Source organism: Poecilia reticulata, linkage group LG10 (genome assembly GCF_000633615.1).
Source record: "Poecilia reticulata strain Guanapo linkage group LG10, Guppy_female_1.0+MT, whole genome shotgun sequence".
NCBI lineage: Eukaryota > Metazoa > Chordata > Actinopteri > Cyprinodontiformes > Poeciliidae > Poecilia > Poecilia reticulata.
Window position 1 is genome coordinate 28,377,879 of NC_024340.1, and position 25,682 is coordinate 28,403,560.

The 25,682-nt window shown below is 39.3% G+C and overlaps 1 protein-coding gene across 2 annotated transcripts in view; it reads right to left on the minus strand.

Annotated features, from left to right (window-relative positions):
* afg2a (AFG2 AAA ATPase homolog A) overlaps positions 1 to 25,682 on the minus strand; it is a 110,417-nt gene that overhangs the window by 2,872 nt on the left and 81,863 nt on the right. Inside the window, exons 15-16 of one of the 2 annotated variants that reach the window (XM_008421145.2) lie at positions 16,074 to 16,238; positions 14,144 to 14,751 (exon numbers count right to left, since the gene is read on the minus strand). In XM_008421145.2, coding sequence (XP_008419367.1) covers positions 14,728 to 14,751; positions 16,074 to 16,238 — 189 coding nt within the window. In that variant the 3' untranslated portion in view covers positions 14,144 to 14,727. Of the gene's footprint in view, positions 1 to 14,143; positions 14,752 to 16,073; positions 16,239 to 25,682 lie in introns of those variants that run through there. The other variant, XM_008421144.2, reaches the window with a different exon arrangement.

The following is a 25,682-nucleotide window of genomic DNA, read 5'->3' on the forward strand; positions in this document are numbered from 1 at the left end:
TTGTATTTAATTTTACTTGGAATTTATTTGAAACGTCTGAAATCCCTCCAGACATTTCAAGATGGAAATTATAAACATGGATGGATGGATGGATGGAGAGAAGGAGATGTTTCTGCAGAACAGGAAGTTGTTTCCTTCATTATTGGCTTCCGAACATGAGGTAGAAAACAGCAAAAACACATGAAGTTCAGCAAAGTAACTGATACATTTTAGTACAAAAGATTTGATTTTACAAAGGCAGATCCCTACTTCCCAGTGGGAATTCTTTAAATACCGCAAATCTGGCTAATTTAATAATATTTATAATATTTAATGAAAGTTTATATTCATTTAGGTCTATATAACTGTAGATCAGATGTTACTTTTCTTGCATCACAAATGTGAAAGAGTCAGCCAGATATTGAGGCCCAATAGCTGATTAGTTTAAGTTTAACTAATGATAAATGTGCCCAGCATGGTTTTTGGAAACTTTTCTATATTATCATCTAATTTATAGCTTGTACTTTGGCCTGAATGTTGGAGTTTGGACACTGAAGTCATTTTAATGGGGTTATGAAATGAATCTGGGCTGATTTTCGCTCAGTGCCGCAGGCTGTTGCTGCTCCAGCCAATAGGGAGCCACAACCCAGAACCCTGAATACAACAGCAGCCTTTATGCTCTGCTGGTCACTGGACTACAGTCACAGCTACACCCTACATCATGCTGCTTCACTACACACAGCAATATCGAGCTGAAAAGAAGACACTGCAGGCACCAAGTGATACATGGCAGCATGTTGAGGTCTGCATGGGAGGTCCTGTTGTTGCAAGATAAGACAACTCTCAACCAGAATGTTTAAAATAAGAGAAAATAGTAGCAAAACATTCAGCAGGAAATAAAAAAGAGTTTGAATGAAAAGACTGTACACCATCTTCTTCCATCCTCTAATGCCAGGTTCTAAAAACACCAAAATATATCCTGAAGCACACAGAAGATCCCACATTACTTATTAAATGATAATAAAAAGGAAAAGCTGGGTTTAAGTAACTATGTATACCCTATGATTCAACTGTATGATTCACTCAATCTCAAACGAGGTCATAAGGTTTGAAGCTTCTATGCAGGTTGAGAATCTACCACAGCATTTCAATCAGGTTGAGGATCGGGCTTTGACTGGACCACTGCAACCCTTTGATTTTTCTATTTCTCAACGATTAATTAAGAGTTCTGGTTGTTTTGTAAATTGTGGCTGCATAACAAGTTCAAATCATCACGCAACAAATCAAACATCTAAGTGTACTTGAAATAAGATACAATTAACAAACAAGTAACTTTTCAGCAAGATATAGGAGCTTATTTTAGGTCAATGATTATTTTATGTTGGTGAAATAATGCTTGTTCCATAAAAAGGGTAAAATATCTTAATATAAGTGAAATAATCTCACAATGGAACTACAGTAATACATTTTAAAATAAATATTGAGAAACTCTTTACCTGAAACAAGCTTCTAATGTATTTTTGTGTTTTTGCAGCAAACTCCTTCCCTACCATGCTTAAGAAATAAATGCGTAATTTGGATCAAATTTTACTGTTCCAGTATCATCTTGCAGCTTTAAGGTGAATCTGATGTAAAGTTTGACAGCAATCTTAAATTTGTCAACATCTATCAACAGCCTTTCTCTCTGTGGAAGGATGCAATTCTCATAAGCTAAGTGCATTTGATCAGAAGCACCTGGGTTCTTCTTTCCCTACTAAATACTTTGAAGAAGCAAAGGTGTGCTTAGTGTTTCAGTGCTTCTATGATTTAGTCATTTTTACTGCATTCTGCAAGGTAAAACTCTAGAATTGTTTGCATGAAGACTGCAAATATGTATTTTTGCCTGCAAAATTTTACTCGGAGGAGGAAAGAAGCTGCACCAGTTAGAGGGCAACCTGTTCAGCATGACAAAAATAAATCCTTCTCAAGGTGGAATGAGAGGGGGAAAAGCTTGTGACTGTTGGCAGCACATACCAACGTTCTCAGGTCAAATCTGTCTGGCGTACTTTTCGCTTCCTACTTCAACAAAGGCGCTCAGTGAGTGTATCAGACGGCCTTAATGAAGGGCTTGTTAGCCAGGCTGCTGGCTGCAGATCCACTAGACCTGGAGTGTGTGTTTACTATCAATCCGCCCTTGTGTCTACGGCGGGCCACATCCACTCCTCCCGCAGCCCCTTTCTTGCGCACACAAACGGTTACATTTACAGGAGCGAGCTCTGACAACTCCCCCTCTGCTCCGCCTCCCACCAAAAACCTCTCCTCCATCACTCCACAAGTCCTTTACACATAACCTAAGGTGCACACGCCCTGGCTGACATATAAAGAACTGCATGTGTGCAAACACTCATGCAATCAATTGCATTTGGTTTATTAATCCAAGTTTTGAAGGAAATCTTTACGCAACCATGCATGCATGCACAAACACAAACACATACTCCCCCTACAGCGCACACGGCATGCACACGCTACATGCACACGTCAGCCTGCTTGCAAAGACTTGCATTCTTGGGAAGTGTTGAGTAAACACATGTGTGCTTAGCAAAAAATTCAGTTATTCAACCCTCAGAAGTTGCACCTAAAACACAGTTTTAAGATTAGAAACTATAAAACCACAGAAGAAGAAACATCCCATAATCAGATCTTTTGGTATAATCTCAGTCTGTGGTGTTTGCAGTACAGGAAATAACGGATATCATTTCTTTAATCAAGTGAATGTTCAAGGCATCGCCCTGAAACAACACTTTCCAAAATTATATTGGTACAGGAAGACGTGAAAGAGAAGCAGAAAACTTGAGGTTCAAATATTAATGCCAGGGATTATTTTGGCTTTATTGGGAAACTTTATGCTTTACATGAATCTATCTCCTAAAATATGCCCAAAGAGCAGCATATTACCGCCATCCAGAGTTTAAGTAAAATTAAAAAATACAGGGATGTGTTGCATTCAATTTTCAGAGAGGAAATTAAATAATACGTAAATCAAACAATGTTGGGGGTGGTGGAGCGCAGAGCCTGAAGCCTCGACCAGAAATAAAACATTTCATCCTCCAAAAAGGCTGAGAGGAAGTGTCTACAGTGACATGCCTCGGCCAAGAGAAACAAGGCCTGACCACAACTCCATGTGAAACCTATTTAAGATTACAAGGCGAGTGAGAGGGGAGGTTAAAGAGAGGAGGTGAGGTTAAGCACGGAGGGAGGAGCGTCATGCGGGCGGGAGAGAGCGGAAACATGGCACATGATCATAAATAGCAGAGTCGAGTGCCTGAGCCGTGGATGAACGTGAGCATGCTTGTGCTCCCAGCAGAGGAATTTAGGCTCTGCAGAGAAGTGTGATGATGAAATAGAGACCGTGTGAGCTTTCGTCACCGTATTAAAGCCCAGACAAAATGAGCAGAGGGAAAATATCTGATATTACAACAATAAATTATCCCTAGATGGATGTTTTTCTATTTAAATAAGGCTAAACAGTAATGTAAAACATCAAATGTCTGACACACAAAAACATGTGGGAGTCTACATTTCTGGAGAATTAATATATGACTTCAGTGGAACCTGTTTAACACGAAGTAAGGAAAAATTGCAACACACCAAACCCTGAAGACACATATGCAAACATTAGGAGGGGTATATTTGTGCATTTCAGCCTCAATGTATCATTTTGACCCTCTGTGAATTTAATTCCCAAAAGTCACTTCATGTTACATCAGGTTTTACTGTGAAAATATAACAGTTAAAATGTACATAATATACAGTCCAGCTTAATAATTATTTCTGATCTGGAATAAAATTGAAATTCCCCCCCCCCCCCCCCCCCCCCCCACATAAAAAAAAACATATAAGTTTGTTTCTCATCTCCATAGTTACTATTGTAGTTTCTAGAAAACTGGCAGCATCAGGAGAAACCGTTGATGAAGGCTGTCTGCTACAGTCACTGAACACCTCTGTTGAAACATGGCTGCTTATGAAAACAGAAGCAGCGAAAACTCAAGGTGTTTTGGCTCCTCTCTCATCCTCACAATTAAAAATAAGGACAAAATTGTATCTATATTCCCAAGGATACAGTTAGAACTTAGTTTTTTCAACTTTTAAAAACTGATCAATTGTAGATGAACTGATTTTACGCAAAATAAGGTTGAAACTACTCAAATGTTCTCAATAAATACAATAAATACATCAGTTCAAACAGTACAAAACAAAGAAAAATGCATCATAATTATTATAATTAGATATAATTACATTATATAAAAAGTACAAAAGAATCATTAGGACTAATGAAACTGACAGGTTTTATGCATAATGACAATGTGACATGCCCTGTCACCTGACTCTTGCTTGTGTTTCGATACCTTTGTGGGATAACACCATATCCACTTGTGATTTATGAATGGCCAACAGGAGGTCAGAGGTCAAATTTCCAGGTTTTTAGATTGAAATGTTTTGTGAAAGAGGCTTATGCGTCCCTCCCTACCACAGATTATGCCTTATTACAACATCTCTTAGCAGAAGCTTTCCAATATGTACACATAAGTTAGTCACAGTCTGTATGTCAATAATATCTATGGAAAAAAGACAGAAGTAGCAACTTTGGAACAAACTACCTGAAAACCTGAGATGTGCCAAAACCTTTGGATCTTTTAAACCAAAACAGAAATATAATAATTAACTATAACTTTCTCATAACAATACTTTATTTAATGTTTATGTAAGCTGTTTCAAATCTACAGTTTAATGTTTCTTACTTCTTATACGATGGCTTTATGACGCTACAATAATAAACCGTCTTTGCCTGGGGGCCACACCAGCCAAGATCGAGTATCCCAACCTTTAATTGATCTATTTCTCAGAATCCTTCCAGCTGGTTAGGAGCTGCAGTTTGTTGTAAACCAGCAGCGTCTGAGTTATACACCTCTGACAGATAGGAGTGTGATCCAGCTTATATTACCAAATAAAAAATAATGTGTAAAGCACAACACAATAATTGAATAATAATTATTATTTAAGTTGTTTTTCATTTATAAAAATGCTGGAAATGGGAGCTTTCTGCTTAAAACTGCTCATTAACTTCTATGTAAGGGATTCAGGTGTTGTTCCACCAAACCCTCAGGCAATTTTTGTTTTGGAAAGAGCCATGTGGGATCGCACCTGCGCTGAGGCCACACTGTGTTATGATTATGTGTGTGTGTGTGTGTGTGTGTGTGTGTGTGTGCGTGCGTGCGTGCGCATGTGGGGGGGGGGGGGTACAGTTGGGCCTCTGCTTTAGGGGGTGAAATTTGTTCTTGCCCTTTATTCATACAAACAATAAAACACCACATTTTCCCCAGGCTTAAGGAAGGCAGAAATGGCATATTTACCAAACACGCCCACACTGAAACGGTTTGGGTGTGTGTGTCTGTTTGGAAAAGTCAATGCAGGTAAGAAAACCCCCCTTGTGTCATTAGAGCTCATTTAAATTGATTTTTACTGCCTGTTTGGCTTTAACATTAAAGAAAATAGACAAATCCAGAGTAGCAATGAACTAACAGCGCACATTCCTTCTGAAATTTAACTGCTACAATAAATAAAACAAAAGGAAAGAAAGAAAATTAAATAAACTAAACAAATGGTTAATTTGCATCAAAAGAAAAAGACTGGAGGTATATGTGAGGGAGTAGCTGCCTTAAAAGAGCAACATATTACCTTAGTTTTTGTTTTAATAAATTAAAACAAAAACTAAATTATTAGAATTGACATTATTTGTATCTTAAGTTATGAATTAGTGCTTAGCTATAATAACGGTAATCATACATCTCCATTTGTATTCTCTATAGCACTAGTGTTTTAATTTGTTAATGAAATCACAGTTTACTTCTAAGTCCCTATAGACCACTGTTATAGATTCACCTAAAACTACCACACAGCCAAGGTGGTCTATGTATACCACTAATGCCTGTTGATGCATATTGAACACATACTAAGGAGACTAGAGGAAGCACAAACATCTGCCTTCCTTAAATGATGTCTGATCTTGCCTTTCCCTTTTAAAGAGTAAACTTAATTCCTTTATATTTTAAATTAAAATTGTATTTTTTTTATCTAACCATGTCAAATTAAATTTAAGAGCATTCTCATTCTTACTGCATACATTTAAAACATATTAAATTTATATTCTGCTGTAACAAGTATTTATTTGAGGCCCCTGATGGTCTTTGGACTCTTTTCAAAAACTTTAATGATCAGGTTTAATCTTAATATAATAAATTAATCACATTTTATATTTTTCCTTCACTATATTTTTACTCTTGCCCTCTAGCTCAGGCTCTCTCTCTCTTTTGTGCCCATTTTCTACCACATTATTATAAACTGCGTGTTGGGCACGCTTGATGGTTCATATTTCCCAGAAAAAAAATCCAATTGGTTCTTCACCATGTACTTACACATAAACCACAGCGCAGGCTTTATATTTTTGAAATGTAAAATTAGGGCCGAATGGAAGCCTCCTCTGATCCATGGCTCCGTTAAGGGCCAAAACAGCCTCAGAGCCTGAAACAGAAGGGGAACTGTTTTCTTTTTTAAACCTTTATTTAACTCTGTCAACTAAAATAACATATTCACGCTGTCAGGAGCCAAAAGGCCTGTGGGGTGGAAGTGAACTGAGGGGTTTGAGGAATTCAAGAGAAAGGTGTTAATAGCTTTTTCCTCGCTTCCTTTGTTGAACGCTGATTGTGTTTTCTTTATCAGCAGCGTCTGTCTGAGCTACTATGTGACTCTGTCAGTGGTCAGCCACAAGAAAATAACACACATAAGTCCAGACAGTAAAGTGTATTTTGGAGAATTGCTCATACATTCCACTACAGCTGACATATTCATTTGATGGTTATATTATGTTTTCCTCAGCGATCCTGCAAGGATTATGTGGCTATCGAGAAGGGAAGGATTGTGTTTCTTCTTGTATATAATTGTTGCACATTTTGTACCGTCACTATTATTTACACAATGACACGTTTTGTGTTTTTTCTCTTTTTTTTTTTTCCCCTTCTTTCTTTTAGGAGCTTGTGTCCTTGGTGATAAAAATCTTTGCAACAACAAATACCGGGCCATAAATCAGACAGACAACACACAGAGCCAGAGGAGGAACAGCCACAACCACAACAGGTGTTACGGGGAAACCATTTGTCTTCCTGTGAGAGTGGTTTTACTTGTGCTTGTGTGTGTGTCATTATATAAGACTTTATGGTTTTTAATTGTTGGGAAAAGACTTCTGTAAAGCCTGGATGCCTATTCCGACTCAAATTCTCTAAGAGACACGAGTTCAACAATATAAATTGAATATGCAACAACGCAGTATAAAGTTCAACATTATACACATTTGTGTTGCTGAAAGCAGAGATGCTTTCTCCAATTCAACAGTTTTTTTTATAAATATTCCCAGATCAGACTTGAACCAAAGTGATCAGCTAACACATCAAATTATTATTATTAGAGCTATATTAACCCAACTTTTAACATCTTTTTTGCAGGATATTGAATTCAAATGTACCATTTACCATTAAAAATGGATTACCTCAAACCGATGATACATCTTAGAAAGAACCTAAGTGCTTTTATTTTGTAGATGATAGTTTACATGTATTTATCCTTGCGCTCAAATTGGCTACTTCTTTTTACACAGTTCTTCTCCTCAGGCTGTCTACAAACACTATTATTACTAGTATTATTATTATATATTTGTTGCTTGACAGCAGCATGGGGTTGTGCTGCACAAAGCTGTGCAGCCAATCAGAAGAATTCATACATCCTAAATACGTGTCTCAGTGAGCTGATCACACTGACTTTCAGAAACCTAAAATATACTTTTAAAAAATAAATTAAACTTGAAGGTGGTCATTATCATAATGCTGCAACATAAACAGGTTATTATGAATCATTAACAGCCTACGCTCTGCAAAAGTCCCTGGTGTTTACTACAAACGCACCCTTTAACATGACAACTAGTTATTTATATACACTATGGTAACTCAGAGGGGACATGAATAATAATTTACTTAAATAATCAACACTTACCAGCATAGTTTAACCCCTGATTACATCACACAAAGAATTTATAAGGTGCGAGTTCCAGATGTCATATCTGAGTTCAGTCTTTAGAGCCCTGTCCAAATCCAAGTCTTTGATTCTGAAACTTAAATGTCTCTTTACAGACAGGAAGATTGGGAAGATGGGAGGAGTGGGAATTTATTGTATTACTTATCGCAAGAAACTTCTCATTATAATGAGATATTTGATTGATAATTTTTTTTAAATCAATTTTGATTAATGACTTTTAAAACACCCCATATCTGTCCACAGTGTCAGAAGAGTTAGTTTTACTATTTTCTACTCTTGTTGTTCAATAAGAGTATCAATAAATATCAATACATTTGAGAAAATATAATTAAATGCAGTTGCAGTGTGTAGGTTTTGTGGCTGGTGTCCTAAAGAGCATGTTAAAATTGGTATGTTTATTAAAAGCAGTATTTGTGTTTGTGGCACTATGTGCCATCCAGAAACCACACAGTTGCCTAAAACAGAAATAATAAATAGTACTTATCTTTACTTTTACTGTTATCACAATTGCAACACATAGTACTTTGATAAAACCTGAATTCCATAGTGCTCACCCCTAGTAAAAGGTAAATATATTCAATATTTAATATTGAGCATCCTGCATTTCCTGTTGAAGTGCAGGATTTACTTGCTCTTTCAAGTGTTTAGGTAAAAAAGGGGTTAAAGGAACCGTTGCACCACTGGTTGTTAATGGATGTTAAACACGCGTGTCCAAGAACACCGAGTAGCTCTGGAGAGAAAAGACCTTCATGGAGTCGTGGTTGAAGTCATCCATGAAGATTTATTTTTTTGACATAGCTGAATGGAGCTCAGGATGTTGCAACATCGTGAGATCACGTGCGAGAGGAGAGCGCCCAGCAAGGTTGGTGCTGCCTGCTGGTTATCACCACCTCCATAATGGCAACTTCCACTTCTGAGCTAAACGTGCCGTGCATGGGAATCTTGTTTTTTCTTCCCCTTCTTTTTGTCAACAAGTTGTCAACGTCTGCCAAGAGCTCATTACTGCAGTGTTTTTGCACTCTGCTTCCTAGAGGTCACATGTCAATCAAGCTCCATGGGGGGGGGGATCCATGAGATCCTCCTCTGCAAATATTATTTCAGTCTTCTCAGATACTTTTTAGAAAAAATATGACATTAACTGAATAAAATAGCAAATTAAGAAGAGAATATTTTTCATGTTAATATGGAAAAAACACAGTTGAATGGATTTTTATACCAAAATGTTATGTATTTCTTCAAACTCAAATTTTCAGAGTTCTCCATACATCTTCAGCCCAATATAAAAGTTTACTATGATATCAAAGTTTATTGTAGAAATTTCTACAGAGACAGATAGATGGATGACAGATGGTTAGATGAATGGATAGATAAAAAATAGATGAAGACTTGCATAAAAGATGGATTTATGGATGTATGGATGAATGTATTGATGGATGGATGATGGATTGAAGGAAAGACAGATGATTGGTGGATGGATGAACGGACGGATGAAAAAAATGAAAGGAGGATGGATGGAAGAATGGGTGAATGAACAGACAAAGGGATGGATGGATTGATTCTTGTCTCCTTTTTATGGAGTTCAGGGAATCGAAAGAAACGTCAGAAAACAGTAAAACATTTTGTTCACAGATCAAAATGTCTGTTTGGTACCAAACTGTAGCTGATGTCTGCTTGCTGCCGATGTCAATATTAAAAATGACAGAAGAAAAAAAAAAAAGAATTGCTGAAAGCTGATACAGCCTTGGTTTTTCAACAAAGCAACAAATGAGGCCAGAAAAAACTTCATTTATCTAACAGGGAGCAATAATTCCCTAAGGTCTTTTCATGTTAGGGCTTGAGAAGAAGAAGAAAAAAAGAGCCGCACAGCATCACACCTTCTTTGAGGAGCAAGTTTAGCCTTTCTGTTTCTTCTTATTCTTCTAACAACACTGTGATTACAGTATCAAATGTTGCTTCTGTTTGGAGGACTTGACGACAGAGGTGAGGAAGGAGAGCCGGGAGCAATTTTCTTGCCTGAGTGTGAGTTAAAATCTGTTGTGGGTGGAGGGGTTAGTTAGGGGGAAGGTGATGGTTGAGAAACCAGATGTCACTCCAGGCAGGTAGGAAGACGGGTGAATTTTTTCTTTTCTTTTAGCAATTTCTAGCTCCGAGGAAACAACAAATGTGTCCTGATGAATGACAATCCCAACCCCCATCTTACAACTCAACCTCTCTCTTCTCTCTTACAAGTCTGAAATGCCAAGAATGTAATAAAAGTCGAAGCTCCAGGTAAGTCAGACTGAAGAGTGAATTGTTCTGAATGTACCTATCTGTGCACCGCCTAAACATAGATCTGGATACCCGGCACATTTATCAGATTACACTGAACGTAAAAGTCAACTCCTCAAAGTCTGAGGCAGTGGTTCTCAAGCGGAAAAAGGTTGACTGCTCCCCTCAGCTTGGCGGTCAGTCTGTGCCTCCAGCGGGAGTTTGAATATCTTGGTGTCCTGTTCACAAGTGACGGTTGGATGGAGCTGGAGAAGGACAGATGGATCAGGGCCTTGTCTGCCCAAGTCTGTTGTGGCGATGAAGGAGTTGAAAAAGAGGAAAGCTCTTGAATTACTCAACGATGGTCAGGAGACATGGATCACAAGTGAAAGAATGAGATGCCGGACACAAGGAGCTGTAATGAAATTCCTCTGTAAGGTGGCAAGGCTCTGCCTTAGAAACAAGATGAGGAGCTTTGAGTAAAGGTACCTTATTTTGGAGGTTTTCCAAGCATGTCTCAATCTGAGGAAACCCCTAGATACACATAGAACCTACTGGAAGGACTATCCTTTCATACTGGCGAACAGCTTGGGCTCCAACAAACGGGACTGGAACAGACCCAGAACTGTGTCCAGATATCCCTCTGGTCTCCAAATGGCTTGAAATTCCCCAGAATGATATTGGTAGAGAAGCAACATCAGAACAAGTCCAGGTCTTTCCCTGGGCCTGCTGAATCATACAAACCAGAAGAAAACCAAGTCTTAATTATTCCAAAAATCAAAGCCTTCATAAGACAAGTTAATGCTGCAATCTTTAAAAAATCAGTGAGGATGACAAGCCAACTAGCTCATCCAGTTTGAGCTGAGAACGCGGTCGACTGCTGCTGTGGCTCAACCAGCTGCCAGCCGAGTTAGCAGACAAAGTCAAACATAATAGCTCCCAGTTCAGTCTCACAGAGAAATTTGGCTATTCCTGGTATTGTAAAGTTACATAACTTTAACATTACTGGCTAACATGTTACCAAAATAACTAAAGATGAAAAATGGAACTATATATTTACACTCATAACCCCACATATTCAATATTTCATAGGGTTATATCTCACCTTTCTCTTATCTAACACAAAGTGCGTCCTGAAGCAAGATAAAAAAAGGTTTAATTCTTCTTAAATCAAGTCTGGTCGGGACGCTGAAAAGTTTAGGCCCTCCTGTCTTCTCATTTTGACACTATAATATATCACTACATATCGGTGGCAGATTGAGGTTACATATAGGGCCTCCCTATATCCTGAAAGTACAAACTCTTTCCCCCTGTTTCTGACACAGCATCCCCCACCCAGAATTCAGCCTAAAGCAGGCGTACACCTGGAGGAGGTATGCAGCAAGAAACCAAAGCCCCGCTATCATATGTTGCGTTTGACATCAGGGTTTCTGGTGTAGTGTCTCATCTGTGGAATGGAGTTGTGCTGTCACTTGCCACTGAGTTCTCCAAGCTCCACAAAAATTCAAAGGCATGCCACAGTCGAGCCGATAAGAAGTCATAGGTAGAATGGAAAGCTGCGTCTCACCTGGGTGGGTATTATATTTTACATGCCAGCGCTAAAGATCATATTAGATTAGATGAAACTTTAAACTCGCTGATCGCTGAGGGGAAGTTTGGGAGAAAACAGGATACAGATAACCGAACAACACGGCGCTGGAGATAAAGCTGTGTTTACAAGAACTGAGCCCTGAGGGACAAATACAACAAATGAGCAAGTAAATAAACAAGGATATCTCTAAATGGTATGAAACGATCAAATGGATGCACTTTTACTGGATGTTGAACAAGAAAACTGGAGCATTTCAACGCACACTGGAAACCATCACACATTTTACTGGCTTGTTGAGAGACTCAACACATTATGCTTAAAATATTACATTTTCTGAACTCATAATTTATATTTTATAGTCCAGAATGTCTGGTATCAAGACCAATCAATCTTCTACGTCTTTAGTTATCTTCTATGATTAAAGACATAAACATCCCTACACCCCAGCATACTCTATCTTTTCTATTGTTTCTTCTCTGAACGAATCCTAACCATTTCAGCCTTCATTCTCCAGCTTTGAATTATGGCCATGTGATCTGGGAACAATGCCAGAATTGATACTGGTGTGGGGCCTGTAGAGCATGGAGGGATGGGATCACTTTTTTAGATAACAGCCCCAAAAAAGTAGGTTGGATCTTACCAAAGGATGGTATGAGCCTAGCACCAGGAAGATCAGTTTTGTCCCAATATGCATGGATGCAAATGGAATCAGAAATCCGCAAGATTTTGCTGCACGTCCTTCACTACTTGAATGTAAAAACGTAATTAAAAACAATATAAAGCAGCATTTTTTGCAGCTGGTAAGTGTAAATGTTAAGCTGGAGAGTAGATTCAACATGATGGTATTTAAGGTTCTGTTTCTGTGATCCAAACAAACCTGGCTCCTGCTTTGTGTCAGAGAAGCACATGAAAGCAGCAAGCAATCACAGATTTTCTCCTCTGTGCAAAGCTGCATTCACAAGCGTGTCTAACAGAAACAGCCATGAAAACAGCATCAGAGCAAATGACTGTGCTTCTGGTTGTTTTGCATGCGTGTTTCAGGACCTGCATGACTTCTTTTTTTAGGTCTGTGACCTTTGAAGTCTCAACATACAGTAGGTATTTACGTCGAGGTGCAAACATGCTGCACATTTTAAAGTCCTGTCTTTCAAGTCAAACAGAAAATTAGCTCGTTTTTAGCATAAATACAGTCATGTGTCATAAAAACATGATTTGACAAAAACCACTTCACTCAATGGCAGTGCATTTTTAAAAATCCAAACTGTGACGCATTCTTCATCAAATTGTTTCCCAGCTGCTAAGAATCTCGAAGTTATTCATGGAGGACAGTAGCAGTGTTTCTGCTCGGCACAATGTGAATCACGTGGCAGACGAACACAGAGAAACAAATCTTCTGCACAAAAGAATGTTTGTATGATTACTCCTTGTCCACAGCGAGATCACGAGGGCGTTCAGTGACACAGCACAGACACGATGCAGACATCATGGAAAAAACACTCTGGAGTACCAGAACCACTTCTTATCTGCCTTCTGGAGTAGCAGAAGGTTAAGAAGATGAAAGACGAGGAAATAAATGTAAATTTCAATAATGCAAACTTGCATCTACACATTTATTTGTCAATGACGAATTTATACACAGTGCCAGACCTACAGTAATAGGAACATAATGCAGGAAAAAAACTGCATGGGGTAGATTAGAAATGGTGTTTCTGAGCACTATTCAGAAAGACTACTTCATAGGAGAAACTTTTCTCCTCATCGCAGAGGAGAAAAGTTCATGTTTATGTTTTGAAGGTGGCAAAGAGTGTGAAAATCATAACTCTTGTGCAAATATTCAAAATTTTAGTAACGAAAAAGGTTTGCAATTTGTAAGACTAAAGGGTCTGGATGTGCGTGTTTTTCCTCTAGTCTATTATTAATGAGCTATATTAACATATTTTGAAAGTATAACACTTAAAGAAATCAGTTTTATTAATAAGAAGCCAAAGATCATGAGTCATTTTAAAACATGTTTTACTGAAACAAAAAGAGTCTTTTGAATTCTTACATTTGCACTTCCATATATAGAAGCGGCTGTTTCTCTGTGGAAACAAATTTTTACACTAGGATTATGAAACAGACGCAAAATTTGGATTTAAGAAAGGGAACAACCCAAAATCCATGGAAAAGACACAACACAGTTGATGCCATTCATTTTACAAACTACCTAGAGCAGGAGGTCAACAGCCAGACCACTGAGGCGACCATGGGCGGCGTTTGATAGCAGACATATAACCATGCTTTCTTTCCTTAATCAAAATGAGAGCAGGTTTTGTCACAAGTTATAATTTCCCACTGTGGTGAATTACAGATCTATTAGGTTTTCCTTTAAATCTCTGCAAGTATACAGGGCTGTAACTCGTAGCATACAAAAAAATGTGTCATGAAGAGGAAAAAGACACATAGCAGTTGAATATAAGTTGCAGTTATTTAGAAGTTGTCAAACATGAGGAGAACCAGTATGGTCATATTGTCCATGTTGATGATGTGACCCAGTGACACGTGTTCAGTTACCAGATTTTCAATAAACTCACAGAAACTGTTGACCCTTGCTTGATAGTCTACCAGCGGTTTCTGACATCCGATATCCGTACTCTGATAGATGGCTAACACACATGAAGTGGTAACATTAAGAATCATCTCTGGGCAACAACCAGGGCATGAAGGCCTAACAGCATCGTTGGACAGCCTCTCCCAGCAGCATGTTCTTCAAACACCCATCTGTGAACTCGTTGCTCTCGCTCCGGCTTTCAGACCGCCATTAGATTCCTTCGCTGGTGCAGAGAGTAATGTTTACTTCTTGGTTCATGTCAGTCAGTATCAATTAACATTTAATGCATCAGTGAAATGACTTGACACACTTGAGACTGCAGAAAAACATGTTCTAAAAAAGGGCTCTGGTACAACGTAGCCAAGTCGAGCTGTGCTGATTAGCTGGTATTGAAAAAAGGCCAATAGTTCCTCATTTTGGACTTGGAAATGATTATAAACATCTAAGCTACAAAAACAAAACAACAAAATTGAGAAATAATTATGAATGCCTTTCAAAGATACTCCAACTCTTAAAATTTGGTGAAGTTTGTGGTCTAATCTTAACCCTGCAAGATTCCAATTCCTCAACTGTAGTTAAAACGAGTTCTTCTTTTATTTTGTCAAATATTTTGCTTTGTGCATTTTTATTGTTTACAGATGTAATTGTACATGCTTGTTTTCTGTTCTCTTCTGGAACAGCTTGTTCAGTCATATTCTTTTGGATTTTGATAAATCATTCTCATAAAGCGTGGAGCAATTATACCACACACACCTGCAAGGAAAAACTGGCTGCACAAGGTAGCATTTATTATGGATTTTCTCTGATACTCACAGGGTCAAGATCATATGAATAGGCTTAAATATTTAGATACACTAACCTAAATATTTTTTATAAGGGGTACTGAGCAACACAGAATGTCCTAACTTGAAAAGGCTGCAGCCTCGTAACGTCTGGTTGGTAATCATGATTGGCTACAACGGGTAAATTAACTTTGTCAGCAAAAAAAGGATTTGCTTCGCTGAAATCATTAGAAAGATTAAAACTCAGGAAAATTTAAGAACTCAGAGAAGATCTAAGAGGGAAAAGTGTAGATTAGCACCACTTGGGGAAGTTTATTTGGAGCCATTTTTAAACAACTGCAGATTTCAGAGTCGTGGACATAAGTACAAGTTGTCTGAAAACACTGGGTCATCGGGAAGGCAAACACACTGAAACCAGTTCTGAGAGAATAAAACAAAACCCAGACCTCAGCTCAACACAACATGTGTGCATAATGTTTAACCCTCTCAGATCCAGTCTTGTAACATTATAGTATCTCTATAAAAAAACAACAACATACAAATATTGACTTTCGTCCTGTGTTTTTTTTGTTATCCAGACTTGGAGATCAAACCCTTTTGTTCAGTCTTGGAAAACTATTGGATAGAAAATGTACATGCAAGTTCCACAACGTGAAAAACCTTGGCAGAGAAAGAGCTGTGCGTTTTAAAACCTCTGTCCCAGATTGATCAAACAGAAAGAAAGTAAAATGTTATTTCCTATAAAGCATGTAGGTTTACTCACCTCTGCTCCTGAGTACTTGTTGGTCCGAGTGACCAGCTCATCGAGGGAAACGCTCTCTGCTACGGGCATGTTACGGAACTGCAGGGAAAATATCTCCCATCTGGTCGGACCGTCGGGAAGAGGAACATAGACAATCCTGTCAAGGCGGCCTGGACGCATCAAAGCCTGAGAAATAAAAAAAACTTAAATTGAGTCAAATTATTTTGGATTTTTTTACGTTCACAAGAACATTCCACATTGTTCCTAGATCTCCAGCTGTTTATTTGCAACTTAAATTGTTAGGATGTGACCTCTGACCTCCTTAGTGGTGGTTTGTTATGGTGAAGAGGTAGAAACTGAAGCTAAGACTGAGGCTGAGAAGAAAACGGTGAAACTGAGGTTTTCAGCAAGGAGACAATGTGGATGTTATCTGATAAAGCCCCCACTTCCTACAGATCACATCACGGTGACCCCAAAACAGTCCCAGAGCACCCGAAGCCGCCGCTGCCTCGCTTGTCAGACGTCATTAGGTGGCAGGCGCCTCTCAAGCCCAGACAGACAAATATGGCACGTCTACTTTCGCTGTCCTCAGCCTCGCAGTGACAACCTGTGCTGATGAATGCATTCTGACAAGCAGGATGAATGCAGGATTTAAAAAAATAATAATAAAAAATCTTGGTTTTTAACTGAACACGACTGAACGCTCAAAGAGTTTCAGCAATAAATGAAAAACAATGAAAAAAATTCCAAGAGTGAGTGGATCTGAGGGCCTGGACCTGGGCCAAGGAGGCCAAACCGGGGCCACACTGGGGCCAAACCGGGGCCGGCGGAGACGAAGCAGGAGATAGACGCAGACGCAAGCCAGGCGGGAGGTCACGTCAGAAGGGATCAGTGCAGGCTGGAGGAACTGGAATGGCAGCCTTAGCGCTCCTTTTCATACATCATGCTGCTGCTGCAGATACTTTTCAAGTCTTTCATGAGTCTTACATGAAGTGACAAATTTGCGTTTTCACCATTTTAGCTTATCACTAATAAAAAATTCCTGATTTTTTGGTACTTGAAAAACATTCAAGGCAGGTAAACACATTGTGAGAAGGTTTGTTTAGGGTGATGGCAAGGAAGCCTTTTAACATCAAAGATAAATCAAAAAAATGTCATAGAAATTTTAATAATAATGTAACTATACTCCTTTTACATATTTAATAACATTTGAAGAGATATTTCTTTAATTTCCTATTAATATAAAATATGGTAAACACACTACTACCACAAAATATTGTGATAAAACTTTAAGTCCACCCCTAATGTCACATACTTTTGTTAATATTGTGATTCTGCCTCATATGCATAATATTGAAAGGTTAAACCTGGATTGAATTATTCTGAAGATACTTTAGGATTTCCAAATAATTTATTTGTGGAAACAAAAACAGGATTTTTATTTTTCTCAAGGATATTATTTAAATGTCAGATGGTGACCTCAGTATTGTTCTTCACCTTCTGAGCTGATGCACTGTTATATTCCCTATAGGTCATTATCAGATTGCATATACAATTCATAATTTTCTAATTGATGCCATTGCATTTAGAGCCGTACGGCAGCAGGAGGAGAGGATATAATGGAAGTTGAACTAATTTACCTACAGTCTCAAAAACAAAAAAATTAATTGCAGGTAAACTGATAAAAATAACCCAGTTTTTTTAGGGTTTGCTTTATTTTTTCCATATAAACTGTTTCCATGTGCTGTGCCAGCGGACAGCTTCCCTGCCTTTTATCTCCTGGTTTTCCTGTGTGTGTCTGTGGAACATGAGGTGACGGAAACCGTAGCTAGGCTCTGGTAACCACAACAGGGCCACGGCTGACAACACAGCCATGGATCATGAGTGGAAATTCTCTTGTTTTGCATGCCTTTGCATTATTCCACTGATTTATTTGTTACTGGGGGAACTTTTCTTTATCAAAACCCGAAAGATTCCAGACTCGGTTTGGTTTGCCGAGGTGATTGGGTGCAGGGGGGGACTTCAGCCTGTTCCTGTTTGTCACAGCAGGTTGAGCCGGTAGCAGTGAAGCGTGCTGCATTATGCGGAGGACGTGCCAGGGACACTTCCTGAGCTGCCCTCTCTGGAAGTAACCGGCGGCTGCATGCCAACACAAACCTGCTGACCTCCAGCAAAACAGCTCTCATAGAGCGCAACCCCCAAGCATTCTGGCAAGCAAACGCAAACAGACAGAAATCCGTCCTTTTGGTCTCTTATTTTCTGGTTTCAATGTGAAACCTGCTGCTTTATGAGGCATTATGTCCCTTCTAATACGAAGGAGACGAGCCTGCAGCTTTCCGGCGCTCCGAGAAAGTAGAGCCGAACCTCTCAGCTTTGAAACTGCTAAACTCATCTGACTGCCCTGCAGAGGAAAGAAAGGCCTTTTTTTCCCCTTCCCTCTCAGCAAGAGCACGGGGCCAATCCATCACTTAACAACATACACTTCCTGCTCTCAAGGATCAGGGGGTAGCTGTGGTGGCGTGGGGTAAGAAGAGGAGGAGGTAATGGGGGGACCCTGAAAGATGGATACTTGGCATGTCGGGCAAGCGTTGATGGGCTTTTTTTCTCACCTTAACGGTATGCTTCTTCCACCTGAAAATTTGGCTTGACTGGCAAGAAGGGAGAAGGGGGAAGAAAAGAAAAGGGGCACAAATAGCTGAGAGCCAACTTTAAAGGACCGGAGGAGCAAAACCCTGCAAACAAACACAAATAAGTAGCGTGAGATGAAGCAAATCCCCACAGATAACTCCAGGTTCAACAAATTCTCCGTTGTTTTAACATGAGTCTGCATGACGGATTGCATCCACCTCATTGCACCACTGACATGATAGGCACCATTACACACAAGCCATTAGTAATTAGAAATGCCCCCAGGTAAGAAATACCAACTGGCTTTAAGTCAACACTGAAGTTCACCACCAAGTCTGGGTGAGAGCACAACACATGTGGCAATAAAAAGAAAACCATGAAAAAGTTGCTGGGTTTGGAAAAGGCCATTCGATCTCACCGAGAGAAATAAAAAAAAAAGAAAAGAAAAGAAAAACAGTCATCTGCTCTCTGCGCCAAGTTTCACTGCCGATAACAACAGTAATCATTCCAGGAATTGCAATCCTCCTCAAGAAGTGATTACCCCCTAATGACAGACGACTTCCTATCTGTGAAGGCCAGTGCCTCTCCTTAACCACCAAGGAATGCTGGGAATCTTGTGCTCGGAGCGCTGCTGCTCCTGCAGCACATTCTTGGCCAGCTTCAATCTGACCTGCAGAGCGCTGTCTACCCACTGTTTACAAACGGACGCCCACGCCATCCAGGTGTCTTATTCTTAGCTCCACGACGACACGGTTACATCAGGAGCGCACCTCTGTTGCCAATCACAGCAGGAATTAAAATCAATAAATAGAAAACAAAGTCGGAGATACTAAAATTCCAACCTTATCTTTGTTGCTGCTTTTTTTTATTACCAAAATAATAACAGGTTGTCTGAGCAGAGCGGCCTGCCTGGGGAGACGTGAGTTGACTTTGTTCCCCGCCTGCAGGCCTTCACTGCATGTGGTTTCCTAACCTGTCAGTCCGCAATCCTTTCAAGCCACCATGAGTCATTCTGACTCGGTGATTCAAGCAAAGCTCACACCAAAAAAAAACCCCATAAAAACATAAATAAATAAATAAAAAACACACAGAGCACAATGGGAACTGAAAACTCAAGCAAAGGTCACCAAAGTTTGTGATGACTTTGGAGATTTTAGGGGAGGGCACCGACTAAACGCTGACAAAATGACGACTGTTGTGTTAACAACACTTCTTCTGGACAATTTGTGAAACATTAACACACAGAGCTATTTTGTAGTTTTTTTCATAAATTCAGATCAAAGTTTGTGTGCTTTTTGATCCAAGCGTGCAGCAAGCGCACGCCACCTTTTGTAAAATGGTGCTATTTTTGCGTCCTATTCAACATGAAGCATGCAAGCAGAATGTTATTACTGCATCAAAAAACATGTGAAGCAACCGTCACATTTATCTGACATATGTTAAGACACCGGGAAGTACGAATGATGTCTCTAAGTAATGCTTTTAGAGAGAACTTCAAATGCTGGGAATATTAGCAAGTTATCCTGAAGAAAATATAAAACAATTTATACTTTAATGTACACCGTCTTCCATAATAAAAAAAATCTACATTTCCCTTTGCAATCCTCTAAAGTAGTTTGTTGGTCTGGAGAACACAATGCCAAGCTGGAAAGGAATCAGCAATGACTGAAAAGATGCTTCCTCCCATCTCTGCCTCTCTATCAAACAACCTGGGAAGGATTTTAAGGTCATTTATTAAAAAAATGAATGAAGTCCGTAACTTCTCAAAAGCAGAAGTTGAAAACAGATCAGAGCTTTCCCAGAAGTGGATGTACCAGCGAGGTCAGACTGCAATTTCTCTAGATATTTTAAAATCCAAGAGCTCCACTTCAGACTCTGCAGGCCGCAGGTGACATGTTAAAGGTTAAAGGTCATGACAGGACAGCTAGCAAATGACTGAACAAACACGGCTTGTTTGGGGAGGTTGAAATTGAGGGTCTTTTCTCTCTTAACAGAATATGGTCGCATCTGATCAAAGCTTAAAGTCAAAGGAAAAAATGCTCTCATATCTTCCAAGTGTGGCTGAAGCGATTATTCATTTTAACCGTATTAATTATTGAAATAGTTGTCAACTAATTTAGTAATAGATTAATTAAGTGGAGTACACAAACTTAAAAAAAATTGCTGAAAAAACAATACACACACACACACACACACACACACACATATATATATATATATATATATATACTTGGATTTTTTCTGGAGTTTTGTACAAACTCCAATCAAAAAACAAAAGGCATTCATCCTCAACACAGCTGTCCAGGCGTTGACCTCTGACCTCTGGGTCTTTGATGCATCTTTCCTGTCTCTTCGCTCCCTTTTCTGTCTGATCATTGTGAATAAAGGCCACTAAAGTAGAAAAAAACCATGTCATGAATGGACATGTGAGAGTTAAATAAAGTCATACAGGAAATAACTGCAGAGCTATCGCTGCTAGAGGTAGGGTGTACTTAGTTTTTCATTTTTACCTTTGTGCTTGACCTCCGTTTAATAAGTAACAGTAGTGTTGAATATTTTTGTGCACTACAGATCAGATTGAAATACATTTAGAATGTGATCTTAATCATATCGGAAGATTTTGAATAAAACTTTAATTAAAGCTGTAATTAAAAACATCAACCATCAAATATGTAGTGTGTGTCCCTTGAGATTCCAGTGAAGGAAAACACGCCATGAGCTCATTCAGTTATTTCACATTCCACAAATAAGATTTACAGTGGCCATCGAAGGTTTTTCGGAGCGCATCGCTCCACAGAGATGACATAATTTGTGCAGGAGGCCTCGCTGTCTGCAGAGGGACACCAGGCCTGCTTTATGTCAGAGCCGATTCCGATGCGCGAAAGGATCAGAGGAGGAACGAGTGTGCAGAGAAAGAGAGAGTAAATCACAGGCAGAGGGGAGGGGACGGCAGAGCCGAGGGGCCTGAGAGCGACGGTGAGGGAGGGACCGGAGTTGGCAACCAGTCAAAAACATGAGAGGCTTTCACTCTGGATTTTGCCCTTGAGTCAAACTTGCATCCGGCAGGCGAGGCCACCGTGTCCAAGAAGCAAATAACTCTGGCGCTGTTAACCCGCTGCAGCCCCACATGCTCTGCACAGCCAGGAGCAAGTCGAGATTTGTAGTCTTAAAAAGAAGCATAAACCACGGGAACAAGTGAAAACTTCTTACTCTTTGGCGCTGAAAAGGAACTAATATAGAAGAATTATCAACCACTTACCCGAAAGGTTTCTCCAGCTAAACACACATTAGAAAATATCAAGAGAATAAATAAAAAATACACACTCCTTTTAAAATGGCAAGCTTTTTTATGTTTAAAAAATAGAACAGAGATAAAACCATTTTGAGAACATTTAATTTGATCTTTAACTTGTTTATTATCTCCAGTGAAATACAAGCTAAAATGTTCCAGGGAGAAAAATAAAAAGATTGGAGTCGATCATTTAAAGTCCCCCTGATTAGCCCCAAATGAAGCTCGATTCTTCTAGTAGAACTTTATTACATTTTCTTAGTAACAACTTAAAGAAAAAGCTGATGGGAGCTACCAAAACATCAGTAATCCAAGGTATCAGCTCAAAATAATTTCCAATGGATTAGACGCACCATAAAACATGGTGAAGACAGAGATCATAAAGTAGGGAAAATATGGCACCATGAAGAACTGGAGGTACCTTTATGATTGATGAGGAGACGAGGAGAAAACTGGTCGGGGAGGCTGCCAGGAGGCCAGCAGCAACAATAAAGCACCTACAGGAATTTCTGGCAGGTAAGTTTTGTAAAAACATGTGAAACTGCTCCCAAAACCATGAGGGAGAATGTTTTATTGGTCTGAAGAAACAAATGTTCAACTTTATGGCCACACATCATCAAAAATAGTGGTGCATGGTGGTGGCAGCATCATACTTTGCGGCTGTTTTTATTCAGCTTACACTGGGTGTTTAAGGGTAATGCATACAAGAACAGAAATGTGGGGGCTGCAGTAAAAACAAGTTTTTTTTCTTGCATGATGTCCAAGAAAAATGGAGTGGAAGGGGCACTAAAATAAAGTCCTTTTAGTTCTGCACTGTAGTTCTGAAATATGAAAGTTTAGTGTCAGGAAGAACTTTGCTCTTGTTCTTGAAGTCACAAGTAAAGTAAGAAAAGTATGAGCATCCAAATACCATCAATGTTGGCACCAAACTTTGAGGCTTCTGCTGGAAAACTGGAAACCAACACAAACCTAAACAGATGTTAACTTTTTTATCGAGTTTTACTCGTCAACAGTCACATTATAAATGGTCTCTTGTGGTGTTTCTTTTCATGCTCTGTATTACAGAGACTTTAGTCAGTGTTGAAAACATTTTCAAAAAAGGCTTTAACGTGTATGTGGATGCATTGATAAAACTATATGATACAAATGCAAATAATTAAATAGTGTAACAGAAAAAAGTCACAAATTATACCTAAAGGTAAAAAATATAGTGCTCATATGCTTATTCAGCAGTTTAAATTGTCTACAATGTCATGTAGAGTCTTAAATATTGTCCATTAACTCGTTCATTTTATATATATTAAAAAAAAATTAACAAAGCTCCAGTTTTGCGCAAGGTCTGTGTGATTAAAAACTACTTTTCTTGCCAAACGTGCTCCATTTTTTTTCCAACTCGCTCTGAGATTTCAGCAATTAAGTTCTGGAGCGTACTGTTACTGTTACGAAAATAAGACTGAAGCTGTAATAAAACCAAAAATTTCCTTTAACACATAATTATTTGGGTGTTTGTTTAAGTCCTAGAGTGTCGGGCATTCAGATGTTTTATTTGTAAAAAAAAGAAAAAAAAGAAAAAAAGTGTGGTCCCAGCAGGGAGTCTGGCTCCAAACCTCAACACATCTTAGTGGAATGTGTGTTTCTACATACGAAAGAGCGTGCATTCATAGCACGGCTGGGCAAATACGCTCATTACAGAGTCAGATGTCACACCTCTTTTACCTTTCATGGTGTCGGTGTGAGTCTGAGAGCCCCCCCAGGTGAAGGGGCTGCAGCAAGGCGAGAAGATTCAACGGCAGCTGTGTTGCTGCTCGTTTTGAGAGTTTGGGGCGGAAGGGTGAAGACTCTGGAGGCGAGGGCCTCACGCCCCTGCAGCTGCCCTGGAGGCCGCAGTCAAGTTCCTGAATCTGTCAAAACAACGCTGAATGGCTCGCCCTCACACTTCTTCGGAAATAAAATTGGCCAAGGCCAAAAAAAACTTATTTTGATAGGAGAAGGTAGAGATGTTGTGTGTGCATGTCTAAGGAGGAGGTTGTCCACCCAAAAAGGTGAAGAAAAGCAGAGGAAATTAGGCCGAGGCCATGTTGAAATGTCGACTCATTGGAGCCCAAAATAAAAACGCAGTAAAAGTAGCTGCCATAAAACACATGTATGTTTGCTTAACAAAGAGGTGTTTCCTGTGAGCTGTCCACAGTTCGCAGTTTAACTCTGCAGGACCTTTGCTTTCGGTGTAAACTCGCCAGGTCTGGTTTCCATAATCTGCCCCTGAGCCGGTGGGCACCCTGTCGAGCTGCTGCCTCAAACAAATCAGCAGAAACGGCCAGTGATCAGCATTTTTCCAAAAACACTTCATCTCGTTATGCATTTGGCACGCTCACGCATTTACTGCTACTGTTGCCTTCATTCGCGCTTACTGTAAGCGCTTGCATTATAGAAACGTTGATGGATGTGAGTAAAAACTAACATGGAATTTAATAAAAGTTTCTTTAAAAGACTTTAAAGGAATTTTCAAAACATCAGTAGTGCTACCACAATCACAAAAGTCCCAACAATGGGAAAACGAGGGGGTTAATTTAATAAAGTTTTAACAAGAGTGAGTTTATGGAAGATAAATGCAAAAATGCACCTGTAGCAATAAAAGTTTAAGGTCCTTGTTTGGGTGACTTCAGTGGATAAAGGACTCCATTAGCTCTTCATGGCTCACATCAGAAATTAGAACAAGGTTCCTCTTATGCTTTATCACACCACACCCTGCCCACAACATGGACAGTCCGGATGCAGCAATATGCTAAAAGCTTCTTTTACAGTAGAGCAATGTTTCTGCTTTAGAGACCTGCGTCCAGATGGAAACAACCAAGCTATGTGGGTTTGTACAGTGGAAACCGCGGTATTCGCAGGGTTCAGGAGCATAGCTGCCTACAAATAGCTAAAATCTGCAAATACTTCAGGCCCCTTCACATACTAACACCTCTAAATAACTGTTTTAATAGTTTCTACATTAAATATTCCTTAATCTGCTTTAAAAGACATGGTGGAAACCATGTTTTCAATTCAACAAAAGCCAGCATCTGAAGTCTTTCTTATCTCCACTCTTGGAGGGGGACAAGCAATCAGTGTCAGTGGTTGGCTGCTTTGCAAACACATGTCATTTGCTTCTTGGCATTTCAGCTTCCCAAGTTACATTTTCTTTCAAATATTTTAGATATGCTCTCAACAAAAAAAAATCCATGAATTGGCAGATTTTGATTTGGAGGCACGTTCAACAGAAAAGTCCAGGAAGAGGTAGGGGCGCCACTGCACTGGCTTGATTTGGACTCTCTGCTGCTGCCACTAAACTTCCAACCAGGACTCCTATAAATGGTGACAAAACACAATAACCAAGCTACACAAGTTAGTTCATGCTCAAACTCTCCAGAGCTGTGAAAGTCCATCACCCCAGAAAAAGTCACCAAGACCCCAAAAAGACCATCCAAATTCTGGATTTTTATTATTTTTCTTTTTACATTTTACATCACAATCTGTTTTAATCCAGTAACTCATAGTTTGCTTTCCAATCTCAATGATCTAATGATGTATCGATAATTCTGGAGTTTATTTAGGGGTAAGATCAACATTAAGGCCTTGTATTTTATACCACAGAACCATTTTAATAGATAAACTTCACAAAGAGTCTTCACTAAAGAGTGAAAAAGTCTAAAGAGTACAACACGTCAGCGACA